The sequence below is a fragment of the Camelus dromedarius genome, chromosome 17 (assembly GCF_036321535.1).
Source record: "Camelus dromedarius isolate mCamDro1 chromosome 17, mCamDro1.pat, whole genome shotgun sequence".
Taxonomy (NCBI): Eukaryota; Metazoa; Chordata; class Mammalia; order Artiodactyla; family Camelidae; genus Camelus; species Camelus dromedarius.
In genome coordinates, this window is record NC_087452.1 from 4,283,663 (window position 1) to 4,302,987 (window position 19,325).

General features: G+C 45.8%; 1 protein-coding gene across 3 annotated transcripts in view; it reads right to left on the reverse strand.

Annotated features, from left to right (window-relative positions):
* Nucleotides 1–716: 716 nt before the first annotated feature.
* PPARG (peroxisome proliferator activated receptor gamma) overlaps nt 717–19,325 on the reverse strand; it is a 117,165-nt gene continuing 98,556 nt past the window's right edge. For all 3 annotated transcript variants that reach the window (XM_064496247.1, XM_010984921.3, XM_010984920.3), the window contains 2 exons: nt 15,085–15,535; nt 717–1,167 (listed from right to left, as the gene is read on the reverse strand). In XM_064496247.1, coding sequence (XP_064352317.1) covers nt 920–1,167; nt 15,085–15,535 — 699 coding nt within the window. In that variant the 3' untranslated portion in view covers nt 717–919. The remainder of the gene's footprint in view (nt 1,168–15,084; nt 15,536–19,325) is intronic.

Sequence of the window (19,325 nt, forward strand, 5' to 3'; positions counted from 1 at the left end):
GTTGTTTTTGCTGCAATTTTGCTTTCTTCTCTCCCACTCTCTACCTATCTCAAGTCCAGCACATCCTCTGAGGCCAACATGAATGAATTTATAGTCACTCACGAATTTTCTAATCTTCATTAATCTTTACTTTGAACTCTTACAGTAATTGGAGTCTGAACCATTTATTTGGTACATGATGATACTGTGTATTTTTATCAGCTTTTAAGAAAGATAAATCTTTTCTCAATTCAACAGCAAGTTCTTCTTGGCAGGTGATGAGTCTCAAAACACCTCTGTGTCACCCACAGTGTCCACACTTAATACCTGCCACCAGGTATTTGCATATATGCCCTGGTGTCCTGCTAGAGGTGCTGCTGGTGAGTGAAAATCTTGGTCGGGATTGGGGAAGAAGACTGAATTCTTGGTAGGAATAGGGAGACGCCCCAAATGAGTTCATCCAGCTTCAGAAACATATGCTCTGAGCAGTTTTTTGCTCCTGAAATTCCCTTCTTGGTTGTGATTTTTAAAGCAGATAGAAGGTTCAGAAAAGTTGTAAACTGAGTAAAAAATTAACTGGTTGAGAATGAAAATTGATCAGTAGTTCCGTTCACAATCTGATACGTATAAGAATGAAAAGGAAGGAAGGAAGGAATGGGAAGGAAATAAAGGGAAAAAAAGCCTGGGGGGCTCCGATGAGGGACACAACAGACTCAGTCTTCAAACATGACCAGCAATTTCACGATGTGGTAATTTTTAATATTAAAAGTAAATTGTAAATGTATCTTTATAAACAATATGCATAAAATAGATCTATTATTCTAAAACCTTTTCTTTTTTCAAATGCTTTTTCACAGTAAATTTTTTAGGTGTCAGATTTTCCCTCAAAATAATAGTGCAATTGGAAGAAGGGAAGCGTCAGTGAACTCGGACTTCTTGGCTAATACAAGTCCTTGTATATTTCCTGTAGGAGCGGGTGAAGACTCATGTCCGTCTCTGTTTTCTTTATGACTTGCAACAGCTGCACGTGCTCTGTCACAATCTGCCTGAGGTCTGTCATTTTCTGCAGCAGCTTGGCAAAGAGCTGAGAGGACTCGGGGTGGTTCAGCTTGAGCTGCAGCTCTAAGGCTTGCAGCAAGTTGTCCTGGATGTCCTCAATGGGCTTCACATTCAGCAAACCGGGGCGGTCTGGGGGAGCAGACATGGAAGACAGAACAGGAGGTTCAGTTACAAGATTCTCTGGCCCCACCTCTGAGGCATATGCAGCCCAACTACCCACTGGTTGGTCTTTTTGGTGGTTTTGCTTTGGTTCTAAAGTAGGGTGGGGCAGGAGGGTAAGCAGATAGTAGGCAAGAACTGCAGACAAGGAGGATGGAATGAAAACCCAGAGTATCAGAGCTCTTTCCAGGGCCATTCTTTTCCTGGCCAGGATGCCATCTGTGTGACCAGCTGACAGAACATGGCGGCAAAGCAGCTCTCTCCCCAGACTGGGGACTCTTCTGCTGGCACGTTCCTACTCACTCAGAAATCTCCGCTCAACTTCTGCTCCTTCTTGATGAGTCTATGTTTTATAACTTCTACTTACTTTCTTACCACAGCTTTAAATACACTTTTAAACTTTGTTGTCTTTTTGCTTAAGATAGCATATGCATTTTCAAAGAGATAAGACATAGTTTTCTAATTCTGTTACACTTTGTAAGGACAGACCAAATTTTAACAGAGGCTTCTTCTGACTGGCGAGGCTGCAGGTCATTTTCACTGTCTTCTTTATACTTTCCTTATTTGAAATTCTAAGTGATGAGCTTAAATTACTTTTTAAACAAGTTTTTATGTATTTTTATTCATGTAGATCTTTTTAGATTCATCCTTAAGTACTTTCTAGTATTCTTCTTTACTTTCTAGTATTCTCCACTTCTTTGTCATTACAGTTTCTAATGTATCCCTGCTGATGTTTAGAAAAAATTATTGGTTTTATTATATTGAATCGATTCCAATTTCCTAAACTCTTGCCAATTCAAATAGTTTTTATCATGGATTAAAAAAAAACTTTTGGATAGACAATTGCATCTGCAAATAATCAGTTTTATTTATTTCTTCTTTTCCAATATTTATAGTTCTCATTTCTTTTTCTTGCCATACTGCGTTGGCTAATACCACTAATATGCTATTAAATAATAGTATTGTTAGGAGACATTCTTGTTTTATTCCTAACCTTGAAGGAAATGCTTCTAATGGTTTACCCACAAGTATGATGTTTACTAGGTATGTTTTTCTCCTGGCTCTCCAAGAGTTTTAAAGTTTTTTATTTATTTTATTCAGGAACGTTGTTGCATTTCATCAAATGCTTTTAAGTTTTTCTAACTAGAGTGATGACCATATGTTTTACCTTAATCTAGTGTGGTGAATTACATTAATAGATTTTCTTACACCCTTGCATTTATTTGCTAATATTTTATTTAGGGTTTCTAAATGTGTGAGATTGGTCCAGAGTCTTCTTTTTCTGTGCTATCCTTTGCCTATTTTGGTAATAAATGTTAACTAGCCTTACAGACTGAGTTGAGAAGTTTTCCTTCTGTTTCTATGTAGTGATGACCTGTTCCTTGATGGTTTCTTGGAATTCATTTGCAGAACCATCTGAGCCTGGTGGTAAACTTTTGACTATTTTTAATTTTTGCTCTATGGCTTTTAACCTCTTCAGGCTTTTTACTACTCGTAAAGGAAAATTTTAGTAATCTACATTGGAATAAAGTTGTGCATGATATTCACTTAAAATCTGAATCTCTTTTAATTATTTTTATTTATAACTCCTTTAACTGAATGCTTTTATTTGTGTATTTTCTCACTTAAAGAATCTGATTTGCCAAAGGCTTATCTATTTTTGCTTTTTCTAAAAAGCAGAACTTTTGGTTTTACAGATCAACTCTGTTTTTAAAAGTTGCATTTTGTTTTCAGTTTAGCTAATTCCTTTAACTTTCTTTAGGGTTTTTTCCCCCTCCTTTTTCTTACTTCTTGAGTTGAACGCTTAATTCATTTAGTTTCAGTATCTCTTATTTTCTGACAGATGAGTCTAAAATTTCCTCTGCGTGTCACTTCTGTTTCTCCCCACAGGCTTTGGTAAATCATACTCTTATTATTCTTTTCTAAATAGTCATATTATTTTGATTTCACTTTTAATCTAAGAGTTATAGAGACATGTTTTTAGAGTTCCAAGTGGAAAGTCTGAGTTTTTGTTTTTCCTAATTTCTAAGTTTGTCGCAATGTGGTTAGAATACAAGGTTTTCTCATTAAGGCTCAGGAGAGGGGTGCAGAGTACACACAGCATTCAGGACACTCACTCGATACCCTGCACTGGATTCCAAATTTCAGCTCTTAAAGGCTGTTCACCCCCGCCTTCTCGTTTTAAGCCCTCTCCCCTTCACTGTTAACCAGAGTACTGTGTAAGAGTTTCTACTTCCCTTTCCTCTAGCCTCCACTTACCGTTATCCCTTTGCTCCAGCCACACTAAGCTACTTCCAGACCAAGTCCCTCAAACGCCCCACGTTCTGTCATAAGTCAGTGCGTAGGCAGATTCCGCTCCTCCTGCCACAAGCCGTCTTACCTTCCCTTTAACCATCTTACTGACTGCAAGCTATTCTTGAAAATCTAGCCCGTGTCATTACGCCCTGGAGCCTTCCTGGAGGTCATCCCTTCCTCCCCTCTGCTCTTCCAATCCCTTTGCTCTGGACTCCACAGGACCTGCAAACACCTCAATAGCTACTACACTAGTAGGTCACATTTATTGAGTGGTTATCATTTCCCAAAAATTATGCTAAGGGCTTTATACAAAATACATCATTTAATCTTCAGGATAACTCCATAAGCTCAGTGTTTTAAGGAGGGAAAAAAGGAAGATTGGAAAGAGGAGTTGGATCTTACCCAAGATCTGCCACTTGCTAGTAAAGGGCAGAGCTAAAATTTGAATCTGACTCTAAATGCTACACACAACTCTTATTACCTTGTATTTGAGGTACTGATTTTCTTGTATAGCTCCCCTACTTGGCCACAAGGGACCAGAGGGCAGAGACTATGTCTTGATTATCTCTGAGGCTCCAGTGGAAACACAGGAAGCACTCAGTTGGCTGAGTTAATGAGTGAGAAGGGTGTTTTGGCTAAGACTCCTGGATTGAAAATTACAATTCTTCTGGTTGGTGAGCAAGGATGAAGCCTCCTGGAAACAGCATCTTCCTGTATCTAATAAACTCTAGTAACCTGTGTCTGTTGAGGTGAGACACAGGAGAGCAACATGAGAATGGCCTTGGGTGGGATTTTTCAGAACTCTAAACATGCTCTTAAATTCTCTTTTCTTTTAATTACAGAAAGTTTGGTTTGATTTTTTTCCTTCTAACTTCTCTAACATATCTCATTATCTGGAATACATATACTTTAAAAAATTTTTTTCAGAACTTAGTTTTGGAACCATCAGCAAAAATCTCAGATTATGAGAATGAAACAAATGGTTTAGTCCCGGCCTAGGGAATCAAGCCCCTGGAGGAGCTGTCCGTTCTCACAGTTGCTATGCAATCATGAAAACCCCTGACACTTCAAGAAAAACCAGATCCTGGATTGGTGCCTTTGGGTTAATGATTGCTGATCCTCCCCTAACAGATGCGCCAAATTTCAAAGGCCCGGGCAGCAAATGCATGTGCATCTGAAGTGGTGGCACTTCTCTTGAGGTGTGGATGTGGCTCGTCTGTGGGCTGGGATCCCAAACCCTCAGGCAGAACCCTCTGCTCCCTGGGGCCCTGGCTCCTTAGAGCTTTTCCTCCTTCCTCCTTCCTCCAGAACAGCATCCGTGGGGTCAAAACTTCTGCAGAAGAGATGATGTGAATCTACCAGATTTCATTTATCATGACAGTTCAGACAAGCAAACCCTAACACGCAGCTGATCAGGCTTGCTGGAAACACTTGGCTCCAGTGCATGGAAATGGAACTGTTCCCTCTAGGAGTGGAGAAGGATCTGGTTTGGATTTTCAAACCTCTCTTTGGCAAGTTATTTTTTATGATGTGACAGATGAAGTTTGGCTGAAGGGCTGAAATTTTGTGGCCACTGATTTATATTTTACTCCAGTGACAAGTTAGATCATTAACAGATCTGTCCCACTGTCGCCCTTACGGAGCCTCAGTCAGAGAGTGGGAAAAAGAGTCTGTTCTCCCTCCAGGTCTCTCACTAACCGGCTCTGTGACCTTGGGCAAGCTGATTAAGCTCACTGGGCCTCAATTCTCTCCTCTGTAAATGGAAAGGATTGGACCACAGGGATGATCTCTAAGACCCTTTTTCAAACGTTCTAAGCTTTACTCTTCTTTGTGATTTTCTTTCCATAATTTACATAATTAAACTGCGGAAAGAAACTCAAAATCTGATTAGGAAAGTGCATTAACAGGCTTACCCAGAAAACCTAGAACATGTGGCTTATTTAAAGAGCAAAAGAGCTTCCTTGGTCTCCAGCACTCCCTAGGGGCAAGGGTAAAAGGGATGATGTGTCAGGGTTGCCCCACCCTCTACCCTTGCCTGTCTTTCTCCCTCCAGGCACATGCAAACCCTTACTGAACTAAGCTGGGTACCAGAAATGTGCCACAGAAATCTGTCTTAAGACCCAGACATCAGGGTCCTACCTCTTCCCTCTCCCTTCCCATCAGCCCAGTGCCTGCTAAGATATTGTTCTTAGAAGCCCGTCTGAGGTCTCCTCCCTACACCTTGCTGAAGGTTAGAGCTGAGGTCTGGAATAGGATCAGGGCCAAAGGACCTCCTTCAATGGCCCTAGGCTGCCTAGGAAGCCTCTTTGGGAAAGTGCGTGTTGACTCATTCTCCAGGACACAACACTCGAGGAAGCTGGAGTCAATTACTGGTTCCTTACACCCCAGGCTGCAAAGAATTGGGAAAGAAATCTTTCCGGTCCGCGACGCACAGTGCTGGAATTGATTAGAGAACGCTGTTGATGGTGGGCAAATCTACAAAGCGCCCATCTTATCCAGATCTGGTTCTGTTCAGTGGAGCGCTTATCTGAAGCAGATCCACATTCCCTGGACCCTCCCGGGATCTGCCCACCTGGGCCAGTCATTTCCCTAGCCCAGATTTCCTCAGGAGGTGTCTTAGTCAGGGAACCAGATGGCCACGGTGGCATCTCCTGAAGGAGGGGCAGAAAGACCAAGGTGGACTATTCTGTCTCTCTTCTTGGAGCTGCTGTGCTGGCGTTCCCAGTCTTTTCCTATTGGCTTTCTGATGGAGACTAATCTGAAAACGACTGTACCCGGGATGTTCAAAAAAAGGCTGATAGCCAGGCAGCTGTAAACTGATGCACAGACAATGCAAGCCCTGAGCCTGGTGTGAGCTGAAACTGAAGGGAGGTGGGGCTACTTAGGGAGCTCACACTTTGTCTTTTTACTTCCTTTATTCCGATGCTTCCTGAGTTCACAGATGTGTTAAAAAGAGCAGTGGATTTGGAAACTGAAGACTTGCTCCCAACCAAGTCTCCACTTAGCTTCTCTGTGACTTTGGACAAGTCATCTTACCTTCCCGGGTTTTGGCTTTTTAAGACACCCACGGTAATTCCTTTCACAAGGTCATGAGGAGGAGGATCAGGTAGAAGAGCTTTACGAGACATCACTATCCTCGGTGTTTGTTCAGAGAGAGGCAGTTGGGAACGGGGAGGTTTCAGAGCTGTCACTGGTTAAGTGCATACATTCAGGAGCCCAAGAAAATGATTCGTGATACAGACCCATGTTTGGGGATTCGGGTAAGTTCTCATTCTTGTAGTTGAAGGCACGCAAGCAAGAGAGTTTAAGAACAGTAACAAAGCCAAGAAGCCCCGGTCCCCAAAGTCTCTTCTTCCTTGGAGGTGGTGGTAGGGGTTCTGCGGTGCTCTTCTGATCAAACCAATCAGCGAGCGTTAGGCAACTCTGAATTCAGCCAAGGTTATCTCAGCCACAGCGACGGCCTGCAGCGACTCCCTCCCACCACCCTCCCTTCAGGAGAAAAGGAGAAAGTTTCACATGTGTTCTTTTCATATTTAAATCTGACCTGGAGCTTGAGCCAGTGCAGTGATTCTCAGCTCTGGCTCCACGTTGAAATCATCTGGGGAAACTGAAAACACGCAAACTAACACCTGGGTCCCATCTTGAGCGATTCCGATGGACTTGGCCTGGGGTACGACCGTCAATGTTCCTAAAAGCTCCCAGGTGATTCTGGTGAAGCTGCGCGCAAACACTCCTGCTGTAGGGAGAGGCGGTCGGAATCCCAACCTGAAAGCTTACTTGCTGGGCAACCTTGGGCAAGTTCCTTAACCTGCCCGTGCCTCAGTTTCCTCACTGAGAAGCTGGAGATGTGAGTCACCCAGCTCGCAGTGCTGCTGGGAGGGGGAGGGGAGTCACGAGCTGGACAGTGCTCGAGCCGCGTGTGCCACAGGGGAGGCAGCTGCGGCTACTCTGAGAGCATAACGGGACAGGACACCGCGTCTCTTTCCCTTCTTAGCCCTCTCCTCTCATTTCTCCGCCTTTCCCGGGTCTTCTCTACATCTTACTACCCTTTCCCCCTTCACTGCTAAGTGGCCTCCACCCTGCCTTCTCGATGTCTTTCCTTTCCACTCCTGGGACTGCACCCTGCTGGGGACTTGGAGTTAGGAATCCCAGTAAGGCCAGCCTAAATGAATCAGACATCTGAGCAGCAGGTGATCCGGGGAGAAATGGGGTTGGCTGCTGCCATCAGGGAGGGGGAACAACGTAACAGAGGGCGCATACCGAGCAGATAAAGATGGTCTGTGACCAGCGCGTTCCACCGCCAACGCACACGTTCCTTCACTCTGCAGTGGTTCACACCCTTACACACCCCTGTTAAACAAACGCCTTCTCCGTGTCCAAATGACAACCGCTCTTTACAGTAATAACACCTACGGTCCGGCTAAGACGACAGGGGGGTGACCACCACGATGAAACATGGCCCAGGCCATACCTCCTTTTATCTGCCCCCCAGGAGTCACTGCCACACCAACTCCCCTCACCTCAAATGCCCAACACCACCTCTGAAAGCCACCTACACAACCACAACACAGAGCTCGAGGACCTCTAGCATCAAGATGGGGACCTTCCCTCCGAGCCGCGTTCAAAGCGCTTCTCTCTCGATGGTACCAGCAGGGCATGGAGGGCAGGCTCTGTTTTATTTCCGGCTCTTTCCGAGTGGACACGGGCCTGAGACTTCTGTCCTGCCCTTGGGAAGCTGCGTCTTCCCGGTCCCCCTTCCCCGGGGGCTCGGGTCCCCTAGTTCTGGACATCCAAGGTCACTCAAGTGACGCTCAGCCCCACGGCTTGCTCCCTTTCTCTGTGTCAGGACCAGGGGAGCAGCAGGCTTCCCTCAGACTGAGGGATGCAGATGAATCTCTGCTCCTTCTAGGTCCGACCCCAGCTAGCCCAGCACAGGGTGGTGGGGAAGGGGCGGGAGGTGGAGGAACCAGGCTGCAGTGGAAAGATGGAGAAGGACTTCTGCTTCCCCATCGGGCCTGACACCCTCATGCTTCAAATCCAAGGACTCTTTCCTGCTTCCTCAACCTCTAGAAATGCCAACAGCAAACCCACAATACAAAGTGGCTGAGAATTAGTTCTCTCCCCTCCCCCATGCCTTCCTTTCCAACGTCTTTGAGAAGAACCTGTGATCTCAAATGCAGATGTGATCTTTAATCTCTAAATACGACCTCTCAACAGGTAATGCAGCCCCAGAGTTGACAGAATGCTGCAGAGTGGAACCTCCCCCCTACCCCACTGCTCCTGACTCCTTCAGGGGCACTGGGGCTGGGAGCCCCCACCACCCCTGCCTCTTCCTCCAGTATCTCTCCCCCTTGGGGTTTTGTTCTCAATCCACAATTAATCCCCTTAAAGTGATAGCTGATAAAGGACTAGCTGATATCTCCCTAGGGGTTATTTATATTGTGCTAAGGGATTTTAAGTACAACTACTGGTGAAATTTCAAGCAATCTGGCTGGTAGAATGGCATGGAGCTACTTCAAATCATATCATACGGGGAAGAAGGGAAAACTAGCATTTATTGTGTGCTTAATATGTCCCAGGCATCGTGCCAGAGGCTTCACATAATGCTACTTCATTTACTAAGGGTACTGATAAGGAGGTTAAGGCTCGGGGAGGCACACAGTTGCCTGAAATCACACATCTGGTAAGAGGTAGGATGGGGGCTTTTTGCTCTCGGGGCTGTCCCGGATTCCACAGCCTCCCACCGCCCCATCCTGGGTCTTCTGGCCCCCTGACTGGTGACGCTGGCGAGACCCTCGGAAGGCGCTTTCCCCAGGGGTGCATGGTTCCTCGCCACCGCTGCTGGCCTCTCCGGCAGCCAGCGCCAGGTTTCATTCTTCCTCACCTGCAGATCATCTGTCTGAACGTCGCGGCCAACTGTGCCAGTCTGGAAGGCTGCCGGGGGTCACCCGGAGTTTAAACACACATTGTGAGAACCCAGAATGATAAAGTGCTCCCCAAGGCGGCCCACTGACTGGCTGACTGAACCTCTTCCAAGACTGCCGTGCAGGGACAGGAATGACTCAGCAGTTCGGCTTTCAGTCCCTCGTCTGTCCCTGAGGTCAAGCACAACCGTCTGCTCCCTCACTAAGATGCTCCCAGCCTACCTGGGGGCTGGGCTGCAGAGGGGATGTCGTCTCTGAAGCAGCCACAGATAAAGATGCGTCTGTGTCCTACAAACAACAGAAGCCCCGTGTGTGTGTATTTTTAATTTCTCAGATGATTCTAGTCTGTTTCTCTCCTCCCTACCCGCCCCCGCCCCCACCCTCAGCTCTCTGGTTTTTAGAACTTGGGTGCCAGTCGAGAACTCATCAACATACCTCCCTCTGTCTCAGCCAAGAACACGAGGTTATGAGAAGAGTGAACTGATGGGACATTTCTAGATAACTCGCACTGAGTCATCATTCAAAGGCCTGTGGCCACCTGACAGGGTTTGCCCGCCGGTCACGGTGGGAAGAGGAGAACAGGCGGGAAGAAAGGTCACTCACTGTGTAGACACCGTGGAGGTGCCCATGCGATACTTTTCAATCAATAAATGCAGGCAATTACTCTCTGACATGATCAAGGCCCAGGTGCGGACATGAGCCATGTAACCGACACTCTTCCACTATCCGGCTCAAGGCTCAGTCACATGAGAAATCAGATGTCTGTGTTCATTCTCCTGAAAACAGTCAGAAAACAGCTTTTACCCCTTGGGCCACCCAGCCTTTCCTGTCCAGAAAAGCTGTACGGACAAGGGAGCTGAGCACTTCACTGGCTCAGGCGAGTGGAAGAAAGCCGGCCTGCTGTTGTGCACGGTGTTTTTAATACCTTAAGTTTTAAACTATTTTCGGTTTTGCCTCCTCCCGGTTAACTAGTAAGGATGCTGCTGACAGACAGAGACGACATAGGGGCCACTGGGCTGTGCAGAAGCAGGGGCCCCCTGAGCTGGAGCGCAGGCCGACTCAGGCACGTGCCCTCTGTCTGGTTTCAGAGGAGAGCTGTGCTCTGCATTCTCACAGGCAGAGAGAGCAGGCAGATGGAAGGATTACACGGGGCTGGCCACACCCTCCAGGTTCTGGAGGACAGTGAGGGGTGAGGAGGAGGCACGGAGCACTCACAAACCCCGAGCCCTCAAACTCTGTGCCTGGCGCTGAGTGGTTCTCCACTGCGCTGAATGGAAGGGGTGTCGTCTGGACAGTCTCCGACAGGCAAGAAATGTGGCTACTGGAGGGCATTTTAACAATTTTAAATTCCTCTCATAAATTTTCCTGCAATCACTCGTCTCCATGACAACCTGATCTGATTAAGTATCAGTGTATTTACTTAGGTCCTTAAAGCTTATCGCCAATTTTTGTGGGGAGCGCTTCAAAGGGGTGGGGATGCACTTCCTGAACAAATTTAAGAACACAGCGCCAGTCTCTGTTGTCACTGGGCCCCACTCTTCCCCAGAGCAGTCTTCACACCTGGGGTGTAATTCTGTTAGGTATCTTGGGAAGGGCATCGGTTTTAAGGTCAGACTGGGTCTAACCTTGGCCACACCGATTAGAAGCTCTGGGCAAACTGCTCAACCTCTCTAAGCTTCTGTTTCCTCCATCTGGAGAATGGGGATAATGAGAGACTTTCTAGAGCTAAAGGAAAAGCTAAACCACAATTCTGAACGTACGCAAAGTGCTTAGCATATCTTCTGGAAATGGTGAAGCATCTGGTAAACGGAAGTGATTATTCCTAATATGTGATTACTATTCACTCAACACGCATTTACCAAGTACTTACTCTGGGTCAGGTGCTGCGCTTTGATTCTATTCTAATTCCGACAAATTAAAACATACACATCTACACACACATAGATGTCATTATGACCAAGGGTAAGAAACAGAGCTCCAGCATATTGAGCTGAGAGGTCTAGCAGTCATTCAATTGGCGTGGAATATCAACTCTTCCTGGATCTGCAAATGGACAGCTAGGAACAACTCTTCCTCCTTGCACCCTATTCTCGCTGCCCACTTGACAGCAAAAAAGCACATGATCGCTCCGAGAGCAGCTGTCCAAACTTGCTTCACAGAGAAAGGACACAGCTGGGCTTGCTGGGAACAGGAGGAGCCGCTCCATAGGTGGTTTGCATCACCCAGCCAGACCCAAGGGGCTAAATGAGGAGGCTGGGTGGCTTGCCATGTGTGGCCACTGCACCAATATTTACAGCTTCTCTGTCATTAGGGTGGTGATGACAATCTGTCTCGAGAAATGCATTGTAGAATCCAGTGAATTTCCTCCCCGATATCTTGGAAGTTTGGGAAGAACTGTAATGGATTCCAAACTGTTTTGAATTAACAAAAAGAGCTTTTTCCTGTTGCAGAGTTCCAGCTGGAACCCTCTATGCTCCTCTCCACCAAACAGCAAACGCCCAAGTGGGCAAAGCTTCGGGGGGAGTGTCCGGGGGCCTGTGAGCTTTACCGAGCTTTCCCCTTGGCCTCGGTTGCCGGTAGGTCTGGGGAGTTTGCTGGCGTGGCTGGTGTGGCTGGCGTGGCGCTGCGGCGCCAGTTGCAAACATGCCCTTGCTGGAGGCAGTTTTATTACTCTTGACGCCACCCATCCAGGCGGTGAGACTACAGGGAGCGAGGGAAGCCCTTCCCTTATCAAGACTACAGAGGAAGCGGCGCCTCTGGACTCTGGGCCCAGACCTGAGGGAGGACAGTGAAGGGAGCATAGGCTGCGGCCACCGACACAGAGGAATCGACCACATCCCCCAGCCAGGGGGCAGAGGGCAACGCCTGTGGCCAACAGGACACTCGGAGGTGACCGTTAGGGCACCTGGGTTTCCCTCCGAGTTTCACTGCTCACCACTTGTTAGACCTCAGACAAATCGCTGACTTCTGCAACCCTCTCCTCTCTTTCTCTGGAGTGAGAATAAAAATACAGGAGAACTGTCAGGAGCTAAAGAGAGAATGGGGAGGGCCGAGGGCTGCCCTTTGTCTGGTTCTGGATCTGTTACTCTTTTTCGTCTCATTCATCCAGCCTCCAGCTCAGAGGTGCCAGAGTGAGAGAGGAGAAAACCTAGAGAAGAACTAGGCCATCTCCCTCGGCAAGCGCGGTCTGAAAGCTGAACAGACAGGGCAGACGCTGAACAGCAGGCCAATCTAGGCACCACATCTGATGGTATCAGCAGTTTCCAGGGTTGAAGCTGAGTGACAGTGATCTTACTATGACAACGCCAGTTTCCTAAGCAAATACTCGGCTGGGTCAAGGCAGGTATTTTCATCCAAAAAATCCCCTCTGGGTCTTCTGGGGACCCCCTGCCCTTAATCTCCCCAGTTCCTTACTATTCAACTCTTACATAACCCCCACCTCCCCATTTTCCCCTCAGTCTCGGGTCACAGAGCTGTGACCAGGATGGAGCCCTTCTGTGATTCTAAGGCCCACTTAGAAGGAGGTCAGCGGGACCCCTGCCCCAAGGGCTTCTTTCCCAAATCACTAAAGAGACCTGTAGACTTCAGAATAAACCGCAGGGGAGAAAATCAGCCCTCTTGTTAAGATCAGGTAGGATTGGACATTTGTTTACCGGATCAAAGCTTCCTGCTTACAGGAATTTCTGCTTTCTGAAAAACCCAGGGTTGGAGAAAAATTAAAAGGAACAGAGAAACTGTATGTTGTACTCTAACAAGTCACAGCCTGGGACGTTGGCTTCACCATCTACAGATGCCTGGGATTCTGATCCCACTGGAATCCAGTCTATGGATCGGGAATGATCGGAGCAGCTCTTTCTCTGGCCTTTCCCCAGCCAGCTTCTCTGAGTAAAGAAAGGAATCAAATTCCTGGGTGTTGAACAAACACCGGGTCCAGTTCATTCATTCTTATCTACTGCCCATAGGTTGACTTCATCTGCAAAAGCAAACTTTCATCAAGGAAGGATTTGCCTTTTGTGATATGGGAACTAGTCCATGGTAAATTTTTTTTTTTTTAAGGAAGTCTAAAATTATTCACAGGGTTTTCTTCTCATGATAACCACAGATAAAAGATTTTAAGAAGGTATGGCTGGCAGCTACCTTCAGATTTCTTTCACTGTGAGGCTCCAATGAGCTCTGGATATTGGCTACAATGAAGTCACTCTGTGTAAGGGTAAAAGGAACTCATTTACACAGCATCTACCTTCAGACGGTGCCATTTCTAATTTTCTTAATTGAAAGCCAAAGCCTACAATATCTATTAAATTGAATCAAGCTGTTCACAGAGCTATTTTTGACCAATTAAATAACCTATGTCTTGTTTCCTCTTTGCACCATAGTCATGAAAGGGCAGCATTAACACAGACTCCGGAGCCAGCCTGCCTCAGGGCGTAACCCCGGCCCCATCTTCCGCCTGCTGGGTCACCCTGGGCAAGAGACCGAACCTTGCAGTGCTTTGGTTTCCTCGTTGGCAAAATGGTATTAACCTCACTGGGGTTGTGAGAACTAAATGAATGTGTATGCAGTGGGTAGGACGCTTCCTGGCACGCGGTAAGGAATTAATCTGGGTTTGCTACTGTTATCATTACGAACACAATGAGCACCTGATTTCAGAAGCCTTCTGCTCTCAAGTATTTGGACGACAAAGGACTACAGAGCGGGTCATGCTCTTTATCACATGCTGCCTAGTTAAACTCGGCTCACGTGCACAGGACCACTGTCCCCCACGGACAAGATGTCACCAACAGGAGCTATTCCCTCAAGTACACACAGAAAGCTCACCCCAAATCTGCTTCAGTAATGAAAACTGGTCGCTTGAAAACAATTTTTATAGAGAGAGATGACAGTAAAACTTTCTTCTACTCAAGTTGGAACCATGTGAGAAGCCAATGAAAGTCGCATTTAGTATAAAACCTGGCTTTAGGAGCTGGTTAGTTAGATCATGTACTTGCAAGGCCAAAAGTACAATGAATGCTAAATAACTCAGTTTATTTCTCTGCTGGGTGCTATTTGGTTCAGACTGCATTCTTAACCACAGCCAACTACCTCACAAAGCTACTTTAAGGGAGGCCATCAGAGGACGACACGAGAGAGAGGGCAGCAGTCAGCAGATGTGTGTGCCTTGACTCCTGATACCGGGAAAGCAATTCAAAGTAGCGTCTCACTGACAGGGGGGCCCGAGCGTACTCGGACCTCACACGCACAGCGGTGCCTGCTCTATAGCAGGCGAGAACCCCTGCTCAGAGTTACGTGTGCCACTACTCAAACAAAACGAAGAACAGGCTGGGCTTCTGGAAAGGAAAGGAAAAGGACAAGGAGAAAGAAAGAAAAAGGAGAAGAGGGCATTTGTCTTCCATGTTTGGATTTGATTAGGAGAAATATTATGACGGATAAAAGGAAAGAGCCTGAGTTACCCGCAGTCTATGGTACTCTCTGTCTCATATCTCACATGCGTGGTGACACGCCCATGGTACCACACCACTGGCATGTTCTGTATGAAAAGTGCAGTTAAGCACAGAGGGAAAAGGAACACAGACTAGCACGAAGGAAAGTCAAAATTCTTCCAGCCGTCCCACCACCACCGCCGCCGCCCCCCACCCCCTTTCATGGAAGATCCAAAGAGGCAGCTTACCTCCACTGAGAATAATGACAGCTATAAATATCGCCAGGTCGCTGTCATCCAGTTCCAGTGCGTTGAACTTCACAGCAAACTCAAACTTGGGCTCCATAAAGTCACCAAAGGGCTTTCTCAGGCTCTTTAGAAACTCCCTGGTCATGAATCCTTGGCCTTCGGAAATGAGAACCCCATCTTTATTCATCAAGGAGGCCAGCATCGTGTAAATGATCTCGTGGACGCCGTATTTTAGGAGAGTTACTTGGTCATTCAAGTCAAGGTTTACAAACCCAGGAATACTCTTGGCGTACTCTGTGATCTCTTGCACGGCTTCCACGGAGCGAAACTGACACCCCTGAAAGATGCGGATGGCCACCTCTTTGCTCTGCTCCTGCAGGGGGGTGATGTGTTTGAACTTGATTTTATCTTCTCCCATCATTAAGGAATTCATGTCATAGATGACAAATGGCTGCAAATAAAAAAGGGAGAAGGCGGCTGAGGTGGCGATTTCTAATCCATGGTCAACACCGTCCGGTTTCTTTATATACCTTTGCTTTGCTAACTAAAATCTTTAAGGTCGAAAACACTAAATAAGGAGAAAGTACCCTTATCTCTTGGTTCATCCTCCAAAGTGTCTTCTGGGACCAAATTTCACCAATTTTGGTCTTCCTTCCACTTTTACTGCTACACTTTACCTATGACTGGCTAATAGTTCCAATTTCTGCCTTTCAGAGGGTCTTTGTTGTCAATTTTTAAACGGATACAAAATATCCTGTTTATTTTGGCTTTCAACAGGGTATGTTTTTAACCTCCTTTCAATAAAAAAAATTATTTCAGCAGCTCAGGGTTGAACAGGGTGAAAAGACCCACTTGGACATAAAGTAATCTTGCAGTTTGAGATTAAATCTACTCAGATCTTAACTGAAACACAGTGGGCAAGTAAAATATACTAGACTACAAAAAAAAAAAATCAGTCTGAAAGCAGATTAAAGATGAGCCAAGAAAATGTGTTTCTTTTTTTTTAATGCTCTGGAAGCAATCTGTTTCAGAAACAGCAGCTCTATGAGGCCTGGTGATAAATGCTGCAAAAAAAAAAAAAGGCAAATTAAAAAAGGGTTTGAGCCTATTTTTCAAAATATCTGTCCTTAAGGGTCAAGAATCCATAAAACACCTCTATCAGTTACTCAGGTTTGCAATAGAGACTGCTTTCAAAAGCATGTTGTGTTAGTCACGAAATGATCTCTTTCATTTCTTTGTGTGGAATTAACCAAAGGTTTGTGGTCCTTGTGAAATTCTCAAGGCTACTCTGATATATATATATATATATATATCATATATATATATATATATATATATATAAAATACAGTGGACATATTGAACTCTGTAAGGAGTTAAACTCCTAACCCTAGTCCCATCGGCGTTCACTTGGAAGCACTGGAGTAAGAATGGAAGATTTTTGGGTTCTAGCTTTGGTCCTGCGGCTAACTGTGTGAATTTAGAAAAATCATCTATCTTTCCTAGGCTTCAAGTTTCTCAGCTGCGGGGAGTGGACTGAATGGGAGGCTTCCATCTCTTCTCTTGAGGATTTGCTAGCTGCATTTCTCAGCAGTGTCTGTGATGTCTGCGATGCGTGTGTGTGTGTGGTCCACATGTGGGTCTGTGTGATGGTGCATGCAAACACACACGTACACTGACGTCTCTGCTGTACTAAAAACGAAGTTTCCCCTGAGCAGAGATGCTGAGAACTCTCTCCTAATCGGCAGGAGAAGGTGGATGCAACGAGTGCAGCAGTAACCAGCTCCAAGACCCACTGGTTTGGAGAGTCTCAGTATTAATCTCCATATGAGTCTGCGACTGTCACCAACTAGAAAGTCTGTTCTACCCTGAAGGAAACAACACTAATGCTAAGAGGGTTTAGATGTTGAGATTCACAAACTTGCATACTGTTTCAACACCATCCACGGGTGTTATTTTTTAAACCAAAGAATTCACTTCATTTGTATCGTTCAGCCAACTGCAAGGCAGTACAGATGGCAGGACTCATGAGCAACTTCGCCTGGTGGCTCTAAGTAATTCTTTAAGTAAACCAGGAGCAAACAGTGCTGACTATGTTTTGGGGCATTCCCCCCCCCCAACTTTAGATTGATATTATTAATGGGAGAGTGGAAAAAAGGACAGAGGAGAAAAAAGGACAGCCACATTAGTTAACATGTACTGAGTTTTCCTAGAAAGCCAGACTCGAATCACGAAAAAGACTAGCTTGTACAGAACCAAAGGTGGTTTCTGTCCTCCAGTTGTTTTGGAGTGTATTATAACTTATGCTAACGAGAGCCTGGCTTTCTTTACTGGCCACGAGAAGCTGAGAACCTGATGGGACGGATGCCTCAAGAGTCCACGTGCACACATATGAGTACTAGTAACGCGGATATAAAATCATCACCTCTTCACATACGGAAAGACGGTGCCTCGATCTGCCCACTTCAACTTCTGGTTGAGTCTCTGCTCAACCATTTGGCTTCTTGGCACAGAACGTACGCATAACATTCTTCCACCTCCATGTAAGCAATTTATCTGGAACTATGCCCTGATAAATCACCCTGTGACTCTTCCTCTCCACTTCCCCTGTCCCCTCATATAAAGCCCCAGGTTCCTGTTTTTGAAACTCTGTGATAGTTGAATAGAGGGCACAAAATCCTGCTAATTTTCTCTCCCGATTTAACAACAATGTGACTTTAACCCCTTGGCAATCGACGTTGGTCAGGATTTCCTGGCAGTAAACACTCAAGGACAGAGAAAGGAATGGGCAGCCCCCACCGTCATGCCAGACCGTTCCAGTTTTTTTGTGTGTTTTTTTTAAGAAAAAAAAAAATCCCTTCAGCATTTTGAAAAAGTGAACTGGCAGAGAATTCTGGGTACTGACATGCAAATGAATCCCAGGTGGACTTTTTTGGTTTGTTTTCCCCAGTCCTATCTGGTGATGCTGTTTTCACAGCATTTTCAAGTCTGCGTAGTAGACTCTATCAGCCCCCACGTGGATCTGCCGAACTGCAAGAGTGATCACCAGACACAGTCGGCCTGGGGATCTGCCTTTCTTTGCCTCCAATTCACCAAGTCTTAGACTGCAAACAGCTGACTTGCACATTTCACACCGGGACCGCCTTATCCTGAAACAGTGATGACAGTGGCCCGCCCGATTTGCTGAGGGCTGACCTCTCAAAACCACGGGTGGAATTCTGTCTGTGGAATTCACCTTGAATCATCAACTTAACATTACACTTCTGGTAAAATACTCCACGCGAAGCGTACTTCACTTCCATGTTTCTGTATTTTCTACAAAGGGAAGCCCTGGATGTTCTATCAGCTTTCACATCATCATTGGATGATCTTCTATTTTAAGGGAACCGTGTCATCTTCAAATTTAGCCTTAATGACTTCACATCTCTAGTTTGAGGCTAACCATGTATTTATCTTCGGACTATCAAATGGCTAGATAAGCATCTCTTCTTGAAAGGAACGAAGGCTTAATTACACCTAGGGTGTTATCAGGGGAAGATCCAGGCTTTGCAGGGCTTGACAGAGACACAATGGTTGGGTACACTGACAATTGCTGGGTTCAATAATACAAATTTTAAGAACAAAATCGCTCAGGCCCTTCCCAGGGCACTTGAAGGGGCTCTGCAAGAGAGAGGCCCTGAAGCTTTGTTAGCTTCGCAGCGAACCGGCTTCTGGCCGTTATAAATGCTTGTATTTCCATCTTGGACAGACCAGAAAAAGGTGAGAACAGAATGAAGAAACTTGCACTCACACACAATGTTTCTCCAGGGAAACAAAATGGTTTCTGCAAGGGGAAATTAGTTTTCTTTGGAGAGATACATCAAGTGTGATTTATTCTGATATATTTTGATTTTCAAAAATAGCTCTGTATATCAAAGCCAGGATGGGACTAAGGGTTTTTATAGATAATCAAAATTAGTTATAGATCTACTGCACACGTGCTGTGAAGAACCCAGAGGTCACGGGGGAAGCTGGCTTAATAATAGAAGCAAAGCAGAGTAGTAACAGTTTACTTTTCCAGGTGGACAAATCGAATTACATTGTTACGTAGAAGTCCCATAACACCAGCATCTTAATAGAAGAGTTGTGAAGGATCATATGCGAATGCTCTAGGTTTACAGCTCCTCTCGAATCATAAAATGGCAAGCTAAAGAAGATAAATGAGAAAAGCGACTAACAAAGCACAGATAAGTCTGGTGATTTC